Genomic DNA, 19,941 nt, shown 5'->3' with positions numbered 1-19,941 from the left:
TAACCGGAATGATGATGAATGATTATGTAATGATTCAGTCGCTGCAGCCACAGTTGCCCACAACTACACTGTTGCAATATTATGGAAATTGTTAAATATTTCAATGGAGCAAATGAGTGAAGGTTCACCAGACAGCAGAATGAAAAGCTACACACGAAGATGATAAGGCTAAAAGCCGTGCACATTTCTTGTTCATGAAGGCATCACCTTGTCTCCTCTCTGTGATTGGCCACATGAGAATGCATTGAAGTGGGCGCGGTGCGACCAAAGTCACGTTGAAGGAGCCTCTCCAGGAGATGGCGCTGTTTCTCTTCGATTCGCCGACTTTCTTCCACGCTGTAATCTAACATAATAGAAACTGGCAGCAGCAAACGCTCACAGCTGCACCTCAGTTTGGACTTAGGAAATGTTTGTTGGGTTCCCAGTCACCTTGGGTCCGATCTGTAGGTGTACTTGATTGCTGTAGCCTCTGAAACATATTTAAAATTTAAAAAATTAAATATATTCAATAATACACTGCAAGTACATTATTAAAATATATTTTTAATACATAGAGTATTGGCACTAATTTCAAACACAAGCCTGTAAACTCTTCATATCAGTATAATATGTAATACATAGTGAACATATTGTCAAGACACAAGTTACTCAATAGTGAAAAAGAAAAAACCTAGAATGTTAATATATTGGATTAACATGCATGGAAAATATATTTCTGTTGCATAACTGATACTTCACAATTGTGGAACAAAGCAACCAGTATACCAGTGCTGGATACTACCCTGCCTGAGGTTTGTGTGTCAGTTAGTGTCTGATCATTTCCCTAATTACTAACATACTAAGGGATATAGATCTGATCTAGTTACCTCTGAGGATTAAGGGGCAGAAAATGGGAGAAAGTGATGCCCCTCACTGCAAACAAGACACTATCACATCTGGAAGTGGATAAATCTAAGGATACTATGGACAGAAGGGCAACAGACCAAGGGATGTACACCCCACTTGTTTTATTTTCTTGATTCTACTTTTCTTTTTGGAAAATATATTTAAATTTCTGCAAATGATGAGTGACAAAAAGGTTGTGTGCAATGTAAGCTTAATAGCTGCAGTGACAGGGGTATTAAAACTACAAGACAGCTGGCTTCAATATCAGGTAAAAATGCAGGAGCCACCTTAAAACTTTCACCTTTTAATGTTTTAATGCGTATAAGTGGTGTTTTTTAATAAACAAGTTTCCAGTCAGTCATATTGCCACACACTAGTTGCGACTCTAACAACCTGTGGCTTCAGGGGCCCCTGAAGTTCTGGGGCTCTGGATCAGCTGCCTACTTTGCCGCTGTAGGTAATCCAGTCCTGACCCTTGATGTCAAACCACTAGATGTCAGTATTTCTCAACCCTAATCTTTTAGGGTCTCTAAACATTCAAAAAATTGTAAGTGAGTAAGTACTGGAGAACCAACGACTGCGTTGAAGCCTTCACAGACTCAGTGGTATTGTCTTAGCATGTGCCCTGATATAGTAACGCCTATGTGGTTCCAAGTTGGCGTATGTCCAACAGTGTAGTTTAGACTGATGTTATATGTGATAAGTTAATAATCTGTTAAACAAAATCAACCAAGAGCCCTTTAAATCAGTGATTCTCAACCATATGTGAGCAGATTGTAATTTGGAGACGCCTTTGAATTTGACAAAATTAGAGACATTTCTGAAAATGTAGGCTACATATATTTTCTTTCTTACCCATTTAACAATTTGCTGACCTTTCAGAATTATCTTTGAACATTTTGTGAATCCCAAGCCCAAGTTGGGGAGCAACTGCCATAAATCCCATTTGGGGTTCCTCCTATTGGAAATAAGAGATTTTGATCATGTACGAATCAAATGAATTGTGGTTTTATTTTTAATCTGAGGCTTTCAGGCTTGGGGGACACTGGGTATCTTCACCAAGTTGGTACACTGCTCATTGCTCATTAAACACACACACACTCTCTCTTCTCTCCCTCCCCTCTACCGGCACAAACAAGCCAATCAGAAGGCTCGAATTGCCACCGCTCTCTCCTGCTGTTCACCCTCTCTCTCTCTCTCTCTCTCTCTCTCTCTCTCTCTCCCTCTCTCTCCGCCGCTGTGAGTCCATCAAAAAGCGGTCCTCCTCCTCTCCTATCAGAGAAACACACACACGCACACACACACACTCACACACAGTCCAAACCCCCAGAAAAGCCCTGCTGAATCCTCACACCGTCTGTCAGCATGGGGAGCGCTTGTTTTTCCCGGGACGTTTGTTTGTTTATCCTCCTCATAAATACTTGCAGGGTGATGGGGAATGTCGGACTCGCAGGTAAGAGCTCCCCTTTCCTCTCTGTCTTGCTTTACTGGCAACCATAAAATGCACTTTTTTGGTGGCTTCGGTCTGACCGGCTTGAATTGCAAAATGATGGATATATGAATGAAAAACGACTGGGAATACTCTGCTGGAGGTGGTACAAATCATGAAATAAGCCACTTTAAACTTGTAGTTTGGTAAAAACGTGCGCATTGCAAGTTTCTATAATAATATTAGAATGTACTTCACAGCATGTGTGATATCAGAACAGCAAAGTAATGATGCAGGAACACACTGAATGGCGCTGGAAACTCACATTTGCGCACTGTTTTCTCCACGATTGCAATGTGCGTAAATTCTAAATTTTGCGCGTTGAATTTGGTTCATTTCGCAAATCATGCTGGATTTTTCTAAATGTCAAAGTCTTGGTAGAAAGTCAGTTTTACATCTCAGTGTGTCTTGGAAGGTATTTGTGATGCGCCAACTGGTTTCCAGTCGGTTAACCAGCGCCCCACACTTCACTGGAACTTCTGTTTCCTGCGCGCAAAGGTCAATTTCAATCGGAAACCGCAGCTTGATCTCTGGGTTAAGCTCATTTGCTTGGATTTGGAGTGAGACGGCTGCCTGTTTTAATATTTCACCGTGTGGGAATGGAGCAAATGATTTAGCGAAGGTGGTTTTTAGAAGGTGTCCGCTGAGCTGCTAGAGAGCACCTTGTCCACCGCTTTTTGGTGGCCTGTCCCGAGCTGGAGGAGGAGTTGGGAGGGATTTGGAGGCTGCGTGTGTATGTAAATGTAGGATGAGGGGGTGGTGGTGGTAGGAGGACCATCAAAGTCCCAGGAGGAGCAGGGAGGCAGGCGGGCAGCAGGGGCCCAATATCGACCGGGCAGCAGCACATTGTTCAGCCTCCCACTGCTGTGAATGGGTGAGGAGTCAATATTGAGACAGTGAGCCACCATGCAGGGAAAGCTTTGTCAAAAGCAGGAGCACTCAGTGTTGATACAGCACACTGCAGCAGGAGCAGAGGAGCTGGACACAAGTGAAAGATTTCAGTGAAAGTGTCTCCTCCTGCATCAGACATCACATGGAAGACTTGTTGCTGTTAGTGCTCTCACTCTGTCCCTCTCTCTGATTTGGCTCTAACCAAACTTTCTTTCACGGGCAAAATATTTATTGTAAACGTTGCTTTTTGTGGCTTATTTATTGCCTTTATATGGCTGTGTTAGGCGGAGGGCTAGCCAGACAGCAGGAGCTGAACCACAGGCAGCTCTCAGCCAGGTTGCTTAACTCAGACGCTAATTATACTGTGATGGAAGCAGACTAGCTCCGTGGTGATGCAAAAGGTCTGCTCAATAATAGATATTACAGAAGAAACCAAAACATTTCTACGTCTGTCTCTGGGTCCCCCTCCCTCTGTGTGTGTGTGTGTGTGTGTGTGTGTGTAATGAGGTGGCCCTCTGCCCTGGGATTCGGGCCCAGATGTGACAGGCTCCTCTATCAATAATCTGATCAATCGGGGAGCCGTTAAACCTTTTGTTCTATGTATGTTCTCCTGGGCTGGACCTTGACTTTAGGGCTGTCTCTCAATGTCACACAGAAATGATCCACAATTTATGTGAGGCCTTTGGGAAGGACGTCCTTGGATTTCATTTATTTGAGAAAAAAACAAAACAAATTCAGTCACATTAAAGCTGAATAAGGCAACTTTGCATTTCTTTTAAACTGCAGGCAGAAAGAAGGGGTAGACTCATTTAATCTCACACACACATGTTTGGGGACTTTGACACAAAGATCAAATGAAATATGGCTAAAACTGAAGCAGCAGAGTTATAGTCCCTAGTAGGAGTCAAGTTCCCAAAAAACCTACTTAAAATACTACATTACCCACAATGCATCTCAGTATCAGCTTTTATTAGACCCTCCTGGCCTCTTAAAGGGCCAGACACAACGGGGTCGTCGGTGAGTGTCTGTGGCCTTAGTTGTCGTGTTGTGTCCCGCACCAACAACAAAGACCATTGTTGGCCTTCTCTTTTTGAATGATGAATACAGACTAATGCCACCTGGTGGTGTGGAGAGTTATTTCTTCTCATGCAGACGTACCAGCTAGTAGACTGTCGTCTGTAGTCTTGTATGTTCAAGTGCAGCCTTATGGCCGAGATACAGGCGAAGTAAGGCAACACAACAGTCAGCCTTTGTCTCCACTAGTTCTTTGATATGGATTTGGTGTGTCTAGGACCTTAAGAGAAAGCTTTTCACCAAGTTCCCAAGCATAGCCAACACTTTTGCCCTCAGACGTGGTTGGACAACCTATCGGAACTAGTAAGGTTTAAAGGCTGACTGATATATGTTGGCTGTAATTTTGGGTCTGATCTGTGACACCAGTGAAATGGCACATGAACAGTAATCCTTGATCTCTTAAAAGGACATTAAAGGGAACAAGAGAGAAGTGATGTAACACTGATGAGTCGAACTTTCCTTGGCCTGCTGGCTCACTGCAGTTAGAAAACAGCTCCGTCACAAGGGATGCACCAATCCAACTTTTCCTCTCCTGTTAACAATTCTGATATCTCAACTCAGGACATGTGCTTTAAAGTGCCAATCCAATATGAGTGATTAATTTTTTCCAGATTTAACAGAATACACACGAGGCCAGGGATTGATGTGCCACCAAAAATGAAGTGGCATGAGTTCAATATGGATGCTGGAACTTAGGGATGCACCATTTTGTGGTCATACCCAACATTAGGGCTCGGTGAATCCACTGGGACTCAAATTTCTGATGTTTGTGCAGATGCAGACGAGTGCGCAGAGGGTTCCGACGACTGCCACATCGACGCCCTCTGCCAGAACACACCCAAGTCCTACAACTGCATCTGCAAACCAGGCTACAAGGGAGATGGCAAGCAGTGCGAGGGTGAGTGGCCTTTCTTCTTTATCATACTTCTTCACTCGCTTCTTCTCATTTCTTCATCTCCTATCAACTCCTAGTACCTAAAATGGATCTTGTCTGATCCAAGTAAGGGTGAAAACACATTCAAGGTCAGTGGGGATTTAATCATTGAGGCAAATGTGCATTTACAAATGCAGATGCAAAGTCAATCTACGTCACGAGTTGAGATTTTGCTGCAGGACTAAGTTCAAGAACACATCCACAAGCAACAGAGTGTTGTTGGACCTGTCAAGTGAACTGTGGGTGAGATGAGTGTTGAGACAGAATGATGTAACTGCAACTTTAACTCAAGCTTTCAGGATGCCTCAACAGAGCATGTTCGATTGTCTAATACTGTTTTTACAGCAAAGTCTTAATTTTTTCTGGAACTGTTGATGGAAGTTGTTCAGGAAGCTCTCATCTCTTTTGATCGATCGGGCTGCTGGCAAGGCTCAGATAGTGACAAGGAAGTCAGTGTCAGAGTGGTTACATTTTATATTTTTTCCTTGAGTCTCTCCTTCAAACCCAGAGCCTGCTGAACAATGTTCGAGTGCTGCTTGAACAGAGGATAATGGAAAAGTGTTAACAAGCTGGTGTCTTTAACTTCAACTCACGTCATAACATTGCACAGGAAAAGGGGCGAAAACTAGCTTATCCACAGCCGATTGGCGCTGGAGCCAGTAAACCCCTGTTACCACTGCAGAGTCAGTTAGTGCCGATTGCACATTCACATTAAAGACAAAAGCCAGCTGTAAGCGGGTGTTAGTGGGTTATTTTGTCCAGTGAGAAGTCCAGTCCCTTTCCATTGGGGGACTCGGGTGTTGCGCTAAAAACTTGCTCAGTTTGTGCAGAGACTGGCCAGGTGTGCAGAGGTGTGAAAGTAAAGCAGGGTCGACTTCTCTTTCTTCTTCAAGCTCTCCTTTTTCACACCTGATAATTATCATTTGAACAGCTGAGTGCAATGAATGTGTGTGTGTGTGTGTGTGTGTGTGTGTGTGTGTGTGTGTGTGTGTGTGTGTGTGCCATCATTGCATTGAAACAACAAAGACACACCTTGATCTCAGGTGTGAACTTCAGTCCACCTTAAACACGCATCTCAACTAAATCTGGGTGGATCTGGGTACAAGAACTGGGGCACTGATGTAATGGCCGCTTGGACAGCTGTACCCCCACCCCCCCCACCCCCCACAGATTCTCCTAATTAATGGGGAGGAAGTGGACTGAGCGAGGGTGTTAGGGTGAGACGGGGGCAGCACCTGGCTGTGCGTTCACACCTCCACTCACTTCTGCCTCAAAGCACACCACAGCTGGAGCTCCGTCGACTGCACAGATATGCTGAATCCTAGCTCACTCACACACACACACACACACACACACACACACACACAGTGTAATCCTCTAATCTTTTCCCATGCACTGTGCACTCCACTGTTCATAATAAGACAGATTGCCTTTATATAATTGATGATACAGTCCTTTTGTGTTTTTGCAACCTTGTTGACTTTCAAGATTCAAGATTTATTTAACTGTAATTATACAAAACAAGACTGTAAACGAAGCTCCAGCCGAGTTCAAGGATTATTATTTTCATTATAAGGATAATTTCAGTTTACTACAACTCCTGTCTTGTTTTTGTAGCTATGACCATCGTTCCTATCAGCTATTATAACATTATGTGATTTCACTCCAACAGGGCAAAAAACATGACTAGTCTGACAATCAGACAGTTTGTATATAAGACAACAGTTGCCAAGTTTATCTAAACTAACTTCTATTATATTTGTAAGCAAACATACTAACTTTCTTTCCCCCATGTCTTTGGAGTTTCCAAAACAATCTCACCTCAGGGTCCATTGAGTAGTTAGTCCGGAGCTTTTTTTTTTTTTGGCCTTTATTGATAGAACAGCTCAAGATACGACAGGAAGCAGGATGAGAGAGAGGGGGAGTGACATGCAGCAAAGAGCCCCAGGCCGGGACTCGAACCCGGGCCGCCGCAGCGAGGACAAAGCCTCTGTACATGAGATGACTGCTCTACCAACTGAGCTAAACAGCGCCATTATATAATCATATGGATGCAAAAGTGAAACCTGACCAACCATGCGTTGTGGAAAGTGACATAGATACGTTTTTAGCGCTAAATTACATAATAACATAATCACCATCAGTAAACAGCGGACTCTGTCTGGCTTTCTCACTTGGGAGGAGGGATGCTGTTGTACGGGGGAAAAGTTCACTGAAGACTCAGTCAAGAGGGCTGACCGCCGCGGTGATTTTTTTCTATATAAGTTGCCAGAGACAGTATCTACAACAGCACAATAGTGAAAGGCGACAAAGAGATGATGAGTTAAAGTTTTTTGCTCTAAATCGCATCACATAATCAATGTCAGTCAACTGCCGGGGACAGACGCTGTTTTCAGGCGAAAATGTGACGAAGAGTCAGTAGGACAGACAGGAGGACAGACACTTTTCCACGTATAAATTCGGTATTTATTTCCCTCATATAAGTTGCCGAATACACTACCTGTTACCACATTACTGTTTGGTCCTGTAACGTTGCTTTGTGGGTTGAATCGTGGGACATTTCTCTTTTTTTTGATGAATGAAGGATCTGTTTAGTTGTCAGACTTTGAACTTGAGACCTGTGACGTTTTGAACATCAGAACATCACACCCCTGTCCCACGCTGTCCCGTGTCACACTTTCACACAGAGATCGTCGTTTCACGTCGAGTCAGAATAACGGCACAAGATGTCTGTAAGGCGTGTCCTGGCCCCTGAGGTTTGAACGTTTAATAGCAACTGCTATAGTGAATGCTGACTTGTGTTAGTAAATGGACAGTAAACTACAGAAACACACTTCATATTTGGGAGGAAATGCTGAATGAGAGATTGCACTGAGGTACAGAAGCTACTGGAACAGAGATGAGCCCAGACATGACGTCATAACATCAGCTCGCTCCAGAGCATTCTCCAGCCCTTACAGTTGGTGTTACATGTCATGTTGAACTTATTTTTAGTTGAACTGAACCTTTAAATGTGAATGATTATGCAGCCCTGTTTTCTTTATGTTTGTGTTTTAGAAAACGATTTATTTCACACACTGAGTCTGAAGAGGGCGTCCTGAATCACAAGTGCTCCTCTAAGAAGAGAGCAGCTTTTCAGGAATATGAACTTCCTCCCATAAAGCTGCTGTCTGAAAAGACCTGTCCTGCCAGCCACTTTTTATTACATCACTTCACCCAGGCCAGCATTTGAATCACTGTGTGTGTGTTTCTGTAAGTGCGTGTCAGAGTGTGTGTAAGAGCTGTATACTGTGTTTCGATGGAGCTTGAATGTCAGCTGCATTTTATTACATCACCATTTTACATCCAGCATTTGAATGCTTCTGTGTGCATGTATGTGTGTGTGTGTGTGTGTGTGTGTGTGTGTGTGTGTGTGTGTGTGCGCCAAACATGCTTCACAACACACTGACTGAACTCTGAGATCTATTGAACTCCCCTCACTGATGAGGCAACAGCTAATGACAGGGATGTCAAATGAAGACAGATTATGAAGGGGAGTTGACCCCTCACCCCGGTGATTAGATATGAGCCCTGTAATTGGCTGGCTGTGTTTTCCATCAACAGGCATTACAGGCCACTTTGCCAGCCAGCACCATTAGTGGCTCTGCTATTCCTGGAAGCACCTGGAAGCAGCAGAGCGCCTGTGCTCGCTCTCTCTGTCCCTCAGGTCTTCTGTGCTTCTTTATCATCAGCATCATTCCATATCAGACTCACATTAAGACTCACTCAACAGTGTAGTAAAATATGCTGTAGAATATGAGAAACTAGATAAAACTGAGGGCCTGTCGTTGACATTTTACTCCACAATCCTCAGGAGTGCATTGGCTCAGAAATGTATGATCTATCCACACTGGTATCTCTCATTTGTCATTTTATCAGACCTCTCTGTCCAGAGCATCTGATTTAATTCACAGACCTCCAGATGCACTGTTCATACTCTACATCCTTGGATGCAATCAATCTACTATCTTTATTGTGATGTTATAAGGCTCATCTAGGTCTCTGATTGGTTTGACACTATGGAGTCAGCAATATGTGCATAGTCAGAGGTATCAACACTGAAAAGGTGGAGCTATTATATGGAGCTAGTTATCAAAAACTGTGAGCTGCATGGGATTTCACAACCTCTGAACAAACTAATCATGGACAATGTGTGTCCTACCACGTCAAGTTAATATTTTGTCTTTTAGGTGGCTTATTTAATCAATTTCATGTCGGTGTGCATACAAGGTCTATGTACTGTATGGATGTATTCATACCCCGAAAGCATGGACAGCACACCGTGGAACAAACAAACGTTCCCTCTGGGCATCTTCTCAGCAGTGAGTTATATAAATATAGTATCACTGTCAGCTCGTGTGTCTATTCAGAGGCTATTCCAGATAATGGGCCAGGTGGAATATGAATACGAATATCGGTGATACCTGATGTGGGTGTGATCCCAGCCCAAATGGGAGATTCAGAAAATGATCACGCTACCACAGTATAATCGGCAAGTCCTTAATCTTATAGTGGGAATCTACAACTCATTAATTCAAGCAAATGTGTTTTTTATTAGAGCTTCATATGCACTTATTAGCCACAACATTGAAACCACTGACAGGTGAAGTGAATAACATTGATCATCTCGCTACAATGTAATGTGCTGCTGGAAACCTTGGGTCCTAGCAATTATTTGGATGCCACTTGACGCAAAAAAAAATGTTGCAAGTACAAGCCATCATAAAAACTGCTCAGGAATGACCCATGCAACATGACAAAGAGCTCAAGACATCAACCTGGCCTCCAAATTCACCAGATCTCAATGGGATTGAGCATCCTTGGGATGCACTGTAGCAAGTCTGATCCACTTGGTCTGCAACAGTGTTTAGGTGGTTGGTGGGTGTCAAGTGGCATCCACATGAATGTGAGGACCAAAGGTTTCCCTGCACAACTTTTGATTGTACCAAGATAATACTCACTTCACCTGCCAGTGGTTTTAATGTTGTGGCTTATCAGTTGTTGATCGATCATATAGTCCGTTCCATTTTTAATCCTCTGTTCATCTTAATCTCCAGTTATGGCATCTATAAAATAGAGCCCATTTCACCCAGTAATCTGCATCATTATAGGGGTGTCATTGAAATGAATCAGAACACGTTTTATTATTACTTATTGTGTCTGAATATGGCCTTAATGCTAGCCAACTATGGGCTAACTGTGCAGCTGTATACATCTGCATTGGCAAATACTCAATATTAAAAGACTTGGATCGGGATCAGGGGCGAAAAACACTTGATTGGGACAAGGGCCGAGATTGACCTTGTGTCCAGTTCTTGAAAACGCTGACTGAAACATTGACCTAATTAAAGCACTCATGTCCTTGCAGATGTTTCCCAGGAAAGTACAGATTTATGTTTGTAGTTTGCATAGACTCTGGGAAGTGCAGTACAGAAACACCATAGCAATGAGAGCCACTGAAGAAGCTGCCAAAGAAAGCAACCATGTTAAGTGATTCAGCTTTACGCATATGAGGCAATAGCTACAGTAAATGTGCCGGCTCAGGCCGATACCCAGATGTACCTTTGTCATGATCAAAAGGGTCTATGTGGTCAAAATACCAATAGAATCTTGTGATTGTGAATCAGTATAATGTAAAGTTATTTTTTTTACTTCTCCTACAGAAAGCAACAAATAAATGGATTGCATTGGTGATCACTGTATTAATTTGCAGTTTAGAAGTTCCAGAGACATGTGTCCTGTGTGGCTTCACATTGAGAAAACTCTGGCTCGTCCTTGTGCTTTTGTAACGGCTGGGATTCGAGCCCCGGTGACCAAGGGAGACGACCTGTGCTCTCAGCCTCTGCTACACATCGGCACTACAAATTAGCAGCTTGCAGGCTGCATTGTTCTGCCGGCTGTCCGGTAGTTCAGCAGGACTCAGCGGGATCACATCCCAGACACAGCAAGTTTCATCCAGACGGGTGACCAAGGATGTTTCCTTTTTTATCTCCCAGCTTGCCGGTGCTCCCATCGGGACTGTGTCCTCAGAGAAGTCATTTTTTCTCAAGTGAATGTGCTTCTCTGAAAAGTGTGCGCCACTGAAATCTGATCTTGCATTTATGAATTCTGCCCTCTCTGTAGACTTTTCCACGAGCTGATACTGCCGGCTCGTTATGGAAAAATGTGAACTTTTATCCCTGTGCTGTCAAATGAAGAGTATGTGGGAGGAGCTGTGTATCAGTCAAGCCAGCTTTGCTGAACATGTGCTTGTGTGTGTGTGTTTGTGTGTGCAAAGAACAGTGCCAGAGTTATCTGCCTGTTTATACAGAGATCTAGCGAAACTGTTGATAGAGTATTGTGCACTTGTTTACCAAGCAGAGAGTTAAGAGTTATGATAAGATGATTCACTTGTGAATCAAAGAGACTGCTGTGTTTTCAGAGTTCAGGGCAGAAAAACTCCATGAGCTTTGGGAGATTAGTGATGGCATTCGTGCTGCAAAAATCCATCTTAACAACAATATGAAATGTCAAGTCTTTAAATCTCATAAATGTCCAACCAGGACCAAGTTTCACTTGTTATTTTTTATTTTGACATGGCTTGTGTGCGGGGATTAATGTTGGAGGCAGTGAAGGTAAACTTCAGGTGAGGGCATTCTTTTTAAAAACTGACATGGCATCAACTTATATAACATTTTGGGACTAGTTTTTGGGAGTAAGTGTGATTTTGAGACTCAGTGGCCTTTTTTGGTTTAACATTTTTGACAGTGTACAATGGTTCAGAGAGATGAATGATCTGTCTGGTTGCCACAGAGCTGTCAGAGGCCTGCAAAAGCACCCTTGGGTTTACTCAGTATTTGTCACTAGCGGACTAATTGATTGGTTTTCATCAGCTCAGCCCATTGCACTGAATAGGAGCTTCCTCTCCTCCCTCTCATTATGTGTCTTAACACCAAAGCCTCTGCCATCTCCATTCACAAACACTTTTGTGTGCATTCGTGTCTCAGTGGAAGTCCAAGATTGTATCTCTGTGCCAGAGCAGCTAATTAAGTTTGAGGCAGGTATAAGAGAATGCCACTGTGAATACTGTAATACTGTTATAAAACACAGAGTTTGGCTGTGCAGTTTGTCTCTTTGGGTCAATTAGTTCATTTGTTGTCCTTTTCGTATTAATGGAGTTTAACAGGAGCAACTTTTTCACAGGTAGATGGTAACTGTGTTGCATATAAAGTCAATGGAAAGATGCAATTAGACCTTAATCTTCCCAGAGTGGTGTGAATTGATGTAAAGACCTCATCTGCATGAGATGAAAATGTTTCAACTTGAGCGAGACGAGGGGGGAAAGGAGAGAGACTGGAGGGAAATAAAAGAACGAAGATGTTCTGGTGAGTTTCAAGTTCAGTCAGAGGCTGAAGAACATGTAGACAGCCACATTATTAGCTCTCTTACAGCTAAGATAAGCAGAGATATCTCTCTGCTAATGAGACATTCCTGTTTGGGGTCTGAACACACCATAACCCTGATGCACCACAGAGGAATAGGCACCCAGGGTTGAAAGAGAAAACTTAAGATTTAGCCAGATTAGCAGGCATTCAGACAGTTTGAGTTGTACATCCATAACCTTGAGGGCGTATCAAGTGTCAGAATTCTGCCCTGACTGCGAGCTTGCATTGATTGGCCAATGCAGTGTAATGTAGCTTAGTCTGAACATGGCCTCAGGGCCCCGACACACACAACCGAGAACAAAGAACTAGTGGCAACGGAGCCTGACTGTTACTAGACCAAGAAGCTGCACTTGAACACACCACAGTGACACTAGCCAACAGCCCGCTAGCTTGTACATTCTGCGCCTGAGTGAGAGGTAATAACTCTCCAATACACCAGGTGGCGGTGGTTGGTATTCATCATTCAGAAAGGGGCACTGGAGGACTCAGGACTGCAGATATAGTACACAAATAGTTGTTCTGATCATTTTCCACACCACCCTTGCTAATGTAGCCACTTCTAATCGAGAACATGTCTGATAAAAAGTTGCAAATGGCACCGGCGTAGAGGCAACTCATCCAGTTAAAAATGTACTAAGATCATAAGTCGTTGATCACGCAAGTTGTGGCTCATGCAATGTGTGCACTTCATGTGATCCTTAGTGAGTGATAGAATGAAAAATGAAAATGAAAATGAAAGGGGCTATGTTCTTTGTCTGACAAGTTGCTTCAGGAACCTCTGACACAATGAAGCACAATCCAGGCACTCCAGTTGGAGTAACAGATCCATGGGTTTGACAGTGTCTGAAAGGTGCAATGGCGAGAAAGTTGTCAGGGCTTTTACTTCTGTCACTTTCCATATGTACAAATCAGTGCGGGACCATGGGGGCCTTGGAGTCCTCATTTGGCAGTTATTGCTGCTAGTCAATATCTATGACAGCAGTCTTTCACCGCTCCTTCGAGTGTGGCCATCCAGAATGAACACTTTTACATTTACATCTGGCACTTTCTTAAAACAAGTTCATTTCAAACACAGGGTTTTTCAATGCCAGACTGCAAACTGCAGCATTGCAACCTGTTAAACATTGGCCATCAATAATTACTCATTATGGACACTGCAACGTTGACTTCACCTTTTTCTGGGGTTGTAACATCTTGTGAAAGATACCCAGCCAGCCTGAGACCGAATTCTACAGCTCCTCTCTTCCTCTGCGACACACTGACGAACACCTGACCTGCTTTACAGAGACAGAGAGAGAGGGAGAGAGGGCATCTCGTGGGAAGAATGGATGGTGAGGGAGATAGCACAGGTAGGAGGGCAAGAGGGAGAAGTAGCAGACAATTACTAGGCCATTGTCTGCCTGGCGTCTGCTCCTCCGTCATCAGTCAACCGCTCCCCTCACTGGCTAGCTACAGACACACACACACGCACGCACACACACACACACGCACACACCTCAGTTCACACACTCACACAAATGCAACCCACCCACCACAGATTCCGTTCGTGCAACTCCTTCCCTCTCCTGTCTCTCTGTCTGCCTCTTCTGTGCTCAGAATCAGTGGAGCAGGTCAGATTCACTGAGGCTCAGACTTTATATATAGATACAGTGACCTCATGCCAGCATCTCCAAGCCGCTTCCTTGCCAGTCTTTGACGGATTATGTCTGGCGCTGCGGGGTGGAAATGTCACTCAGAAAATCTCACAGGGAGGAAAGAAATTCCCTGCAGTTTGGTACTGACTTTAGCTTTCACTCCACAGCTGGGATGTACATGTGTGTTGGATATGCTGACTCTGTATGTCATAACTGACAGAGAAAAATGAGTGGCCTTGACTTTATAACGAGGCAGTTGATCTGTGGCTTGTCCTTGACAAAGCAACCAGCTGCACTCTCAGCCCGGGTAATTGATTGTGACGTGCTATAGGCTAGTTAAAAAAATATCAAAGTACGACTTCATGGATAGGCATACGTGGTTGTTATTTTGGTACACGATCAAGTAGAAATGGTAGCTGGAGTCTGTTGAAACTAGAGCCCGACACAAGTGGATAGTAGAACTCTGGCACACACACAGGTCTTTGGTCATGGCGGACATTTTGACTCGTAAACGCAGCAAAAGCACAGGTGCATCTAATAGCATTAACGAGGGCTTCACTACTTTACAGTATGCAGTAGGTCTCTGTAGTGAGCTACCACGCACAACACCAGGGAACTGTAATAGAAACACCGTAATGGAATCTAGCCATCGTTAATGTTATTAATTTCACCTGTGTCAAATTGGCACACAATTACCATTCATCTGACGTTGTGGCCACCTGAAGAATGTAAGTCCGATATCCTTTATATAACGTATAATATATTAGCTTGGTCTCAGACAACTGCTGACTGCTAAGACTGCACTTCACATTTACTATTTAACATTTTATTGTGTGTTTATTGTACACTGCATTTTATAAATGCAAAAATTACAGGTTGACTGTAGGCTACCCCTTGCATCAAGTAAGCGCGTGAAGTTAGCTGAGTAAGCTAAGTGTCCTTTGTGTAGGGAATAACATTTACGAAGAGTGAACAAGGTAATAATTTTAAACACTGTTTTTTTATAATTTTTTTTACCACATGGTAACTTAACATGCTATGAAGAATAGCATGTAGTATGTGTGTTATTGGCAACAGGAAGTCATGAACCTTGACGCACACTGACAGACACTGTAATGACATCTTTGGAGTCATCATGTGAGCTTGCTAGTATTGCTAACATTGGTTTTCTGTCCATTTGGTGCTGGGTAGGTGGTCTGCAGTGGGTTGATTGAGCTTTTTTGCCATTTTGTTAATTGAAAACATCTTAGAATATCTGTGCCTTCGCAACATTTTCCTGAGAGTGATTACGTTAGCTTGCTAGGTGTGCCATGTTCTTTTGTCCGACTTTGAGCGTTGTGGTTTTTTCAACAACCTCATCAGAATCTACTAGCCGTTACATTTGGGTTAGCTTTGCTTGTAATGTATTTTCGTCTGGTGACTGGGGGCAGCTGAAAATAAGTTGACAGATACTGACGTGACAAATAATCTGATGTTACAGCTAATGTGTTGGGAGACAGTTATTTAAGTACACAGCGAGTGGACATGGAGTCACATTAGCATTGATTTGTAGTTGTACGTCTCCTTCTGCAGTTTTGGTTTCCACCATTTAATGAGTAAAATATGACTCATTATGTTAGCTTGCTATGTACTTTTTTTTCTTTCTGGTGGTGTGCTTATTGCAGCTTGTTTCCCATGTTATTAGCTAAAACATGGTCATATATCTGGAAAATTCAAATTGGCAAACAAACACCATTTGGTCTTTTGCATAGCATACATCTTGACATGGCAGGAGAAACACAGGTGCAGCTAATAGGCTACTATTAATGAGGGCTCCACTCTATTATTTTTCCCAGTTAGCTGGGCCAATCAGCCAGTGTGCCCGCCAAAACCCTGGAAAAAGGACATTTTAGTGGAATACAACCATCATTAATGTCATTAAATACAGCTGTGCGTTTCCTCTCTGCTGCATTATGACCTAATATAATTATACTAATAATGTGGCTAATGTGTCAGCAAACAAATGTACACAATCAAACTTTCAGCAGACGCAGAACAACACTGAAAGTAAGTCAAATATTTACTCTCCTCGTAGCTCTGGATTGCTAGATATTAAGCTAAATGTCTTCAGTTGCGAGCCACTAACTTTACAAGAGTTGCTATTTTTTTGCTGCCTGGCTCAACAATGCCTCAACAGTGCCTTTAGGGTCAAGATATTTCTTTTATAAATGTAAAGTGAACATGATTTCCTTGTTATGTAGCTTTATTGATCATTTTGTCAACTCGGGCAGGAGGAAGCCTTACAATCTGACAGACACAGACATTACATATTTTTAAATCACCTGGTAATGTTTATATTGCTAACACGTTAGCAAACATTATTGAGCCTATACTTCAGCAAGTTCGTAACAACGTTAGCAACTTGGTGCCGTGTTTCTAGCCGTGTGATGATTAGAAGTCTTATTCTCCTTTTAACTCTGCTTTGGTCTTCACCAGCTCCTGAGAAAGTAGTAGTTGCTATGGTTGTGTGTCGTTTGGTGCTCAGCAGGTAGCGTAAAGTGAGTTGGTCACTTTTTCTGCTGAAAACAGCTGCCTAGAAGCAGGGCTGATACTGTAGGAATGGTGAGAATGAATCCTTCAGTAAATGTGCTGTAAAACCAAAACTATGAGCAAACAAAGGCTCAGCAGCTCCGTAAAGCTGCAGAGCTGGATGATAATGTTGTGTGGGTTTGTGACTGTGGCTGAACCTGTCACATCACATGTAGCCATGTAATTTAATGTTAAAATGGGTTTTAGTGGAGCTGTAAAAGACAAATGCAGTGACTGTGCATACTATGTGGTACTCATTACAAATTACATATAATTGCTGATCCCCCCACAACCCCACTGCTATGCTTCACACTTGTGTACCATTGTTTGATCCACATTCAACTGCATAATGGTTCCCTCATCAAAGTGCAGAAGTTAAACACCATTTCCTGGATACTAATCTGGTGTCGTTTTAACGTACGCAGGGAAATAGGTAAGCGAAAACATAATGGCTGCAGAGATTTAATTACTTTAAGCTCACAGAAACCTGCATGAAATGAAAGCAGCATCCCCTCCACATCCCCCCTCCTTGACTTTCTCTGCCCTTCTGTATGTCTGTCCAGTTAGGGGGTGTGGGGCCGTCGGTGAAGGTGCCTAATTCACTTGATGAGACGTGGAGCATAAACAATTCCCCGGCAATTAGAAAACGTGCGCATGTGAGCGGAAGCAGCAGCCGGTCCAAAGCTGTCGGGGCACTGCTGTCAGATGTCAACAACAGCTCAGGGGCAGGAAGTGGCACCGTTTGGGGCCAAGTAGGCCCAACGAGGCACCCTCCTCCTCCCTCAACCGACCTCTCCCACCTCCGTCTAATCTCTCTATCACACATACACGTATGCATGCTTCCAACCCTCTTCCACCATACATCTTTATTCTCACATGACAAGCAGAAACCCAGAAGCTTTAAACTGAATTGGTTAAATTACATGCATGTCATATGGGACTCGTGCTTTAGTGAGGGTATACATGCAAACCAATTTTCCACTATTATTCTGAATATGACAATGTTCAGAAATTTGATACGGGTCAAGTAAACAGCATATTTCATTTGGACATTCCCAAGTAGCCCTTATTTGGAATGTAGCATTTCAGATAAAGTTGTGGGATATGCTGAGTCCAACACTGGTGAATACTTATAATAACCTTATTTTGATGCATCCATGTTCTGATGCGATAAACGACATGTAAGGACACATTTATTTGGATTATCCACCGCTGCATGTAAACAGGAATATTCATCGTTTGCCATGTGAACAGTTTAGTATGAAATGTGTCTTTTTCAGAATAAGGGCAAAACCCTGAATATTTTGTGCATGTTAACATGGTCTGTGATTGTTGGGCACTAAAAATAAACCTCAGACTAATCAGTTTTAAGAATCTTTGTGGAACAGATTGTTGGACATTGTGTGCCATTTGAATGATTATCACATCTCTTCTGTTGACTTTTCACCCCATCTTTGAGTGTAGTTCGGAGAGCTATAAACACTTTTGCCTTAAGATGTGGTCAGCATCACGTCATATGAACTAACTTGTTTCAAGCATACCCAGGCCGCAGACCAGATTGTGTAAGGCATTACACTGAAACACTAACTAAAGGAGCACAGAGACTCAGAAGTGACAGTGACTTCATTGCATTGTTAGCAATAGTGTCAGTCAGTCTGCCTGTGAAAAGTAAGTTCGTCCAAAAAAATGATTATAGGAAAATAGCAAGAACACCACTACTACTATTCGAAGCATCTGGTGTTACAGAGCCAAACCCCATACTGTATGAATTTAGCTTTTGTTATGAACTCTTGGTAAGTATTTCCTTTTCCAATTACAACTAGACGAATGTACTCCATACTGTTCAGGTCTGTTTTGATACTCGGATACAGTGTACCAGTGTGGATTTGTCCATTAAAGGGGCACTCACTCTTACCTGGTTACATTATAGAAAATGTAGGAGTTTGACTTTTTAGAGCTTGACTAATATTAGGGTACCAGGAGGCAGAATATCTCAGTGAATCCCCCAACCCTTATATAAATGTGGAGAAAGGTCACACATCATATTAAAGTGCTATATCTTCAGGGCTTGAGACTAAAGATGCTCTATTGTCCCGTGGACCATGGTTACAATGTGTTTGGAAAGGAGATCTTCCCTGGGATGCCTCTGGGATGAAAGGCATTTTTCTACGACTGTATCTATAACTGTTGCTTAGCAAATGACAAACTGAACCAAAGCTGACTAGGTACAACAAACATCTAATGCTTTTACTATTGTCTCACATGGCGCTGTGTCAGTGCTTGTTACTAGGCTATCACTGGCTGGCTACTCAGCAAGAGGCCTGGGAAAAATGTGATGCGTTAAAATCCTAAAAGACGCAATAAACTCACTATCAACGAGGGACACACCCTTTTTTATCCCTGATAAACGTTACATTGTCAACATCCACGCTAACAGCTAATAGCTTACAGCTAACAGAGCTAATAGACAACACACAACACAATTAGTATATAGTAAATAAATGTACTTAAGTACTTCAGCTGAGTACAGTTTGGAAGAAGAAGTACTTTGAAAGCTAATGCTTTTAACTGGCCAGTTGATAGATGGTGATAATGACAAAGTTAAGAAACTACGTTTTGATTTTAAGAAAGTTTTTACTTATCTGGACAGCTGAAATTGTTTTTAGGGATGTTTGTGGGCAGTGGTGATAAAAGTTAGTGAGGAGCCCTGGTTATTTATAATATGATCGAGTCTTACATTCCTGGAGCATGTGCAACTCTCCACAGCCTGCAGGTCCACTCTTCTCCAGACAACATCCACACTAATGCTGATGGATGTAAATCTTACAAATGACTTACTTTACTTGACTTACAGTAGTGTTTTCAGGAATGTTTTTGTAAAGTCTCGTTCTTCCTGCTCTCCATAGAAAACAAAAGTTTGCATTTCAGTTATTCTACACTCCTGTAGACTGATTTCGAAATGTAATGGTTTTGCAAAATGTGAAAGGTACTCTCAAACAGAGA

The 19,941-nt window shown here is 42.7% G+C and overlaps 1 protein-coding gene across 2 annotated transcripts in view; it reads left to right on the top strand.

Moving 5' to 3' along the window:
- The first annotated feature begins 2,220 nt into the window (after nucleotides 1-2,220).
- The window catches only part of scube1 (signal peptide, CUB domain, EGF-like 1), a 125,227-nt gene continuing 107,506 nt past the window's right edge, over nucleotides 2,221-19,941 (top strand). Inside the window, exons 1-2 of one of the 2 annotated variants that reach the window (XM_073480516.1) lie at nucleotides 2,221-2,338; nucleotides 5,115-5,237. In XM_073480516.1, the coding sequence (XP_073336617.1) occupies nucleotides 2,251-2,338; nucleotides 5,115-5,237 (211 nt within the window). In that variant the 5' untranslated portion in view covers nucleotides 2,221-2,250. The remainder of the gene's footprint in view (nucleotides 2,339-5,114; nucleotides 5,238-19,941) is intronic. The other variant, XM_073480515.1, reaches the window with a different exon arrangement.

The sequence above is a fragment of the Pagrus major genome, chromosome 14 (genome assembly GCF_040436345.1).
Source record: "Pagrus major chromosome 14, Pma_NU_1.0".
NCBI classification, from domain to species: Eukaryota; Metazoa; Chordata; class Actinopteri; order Spariformes; family Sparidae; genus Pagrus; species Pagrus major.
The sequence above is the reverse complement of the archived record's forward strand: the minus strand, read 5'-3'. Positions and strand labels throughout refer to the sequence as shown.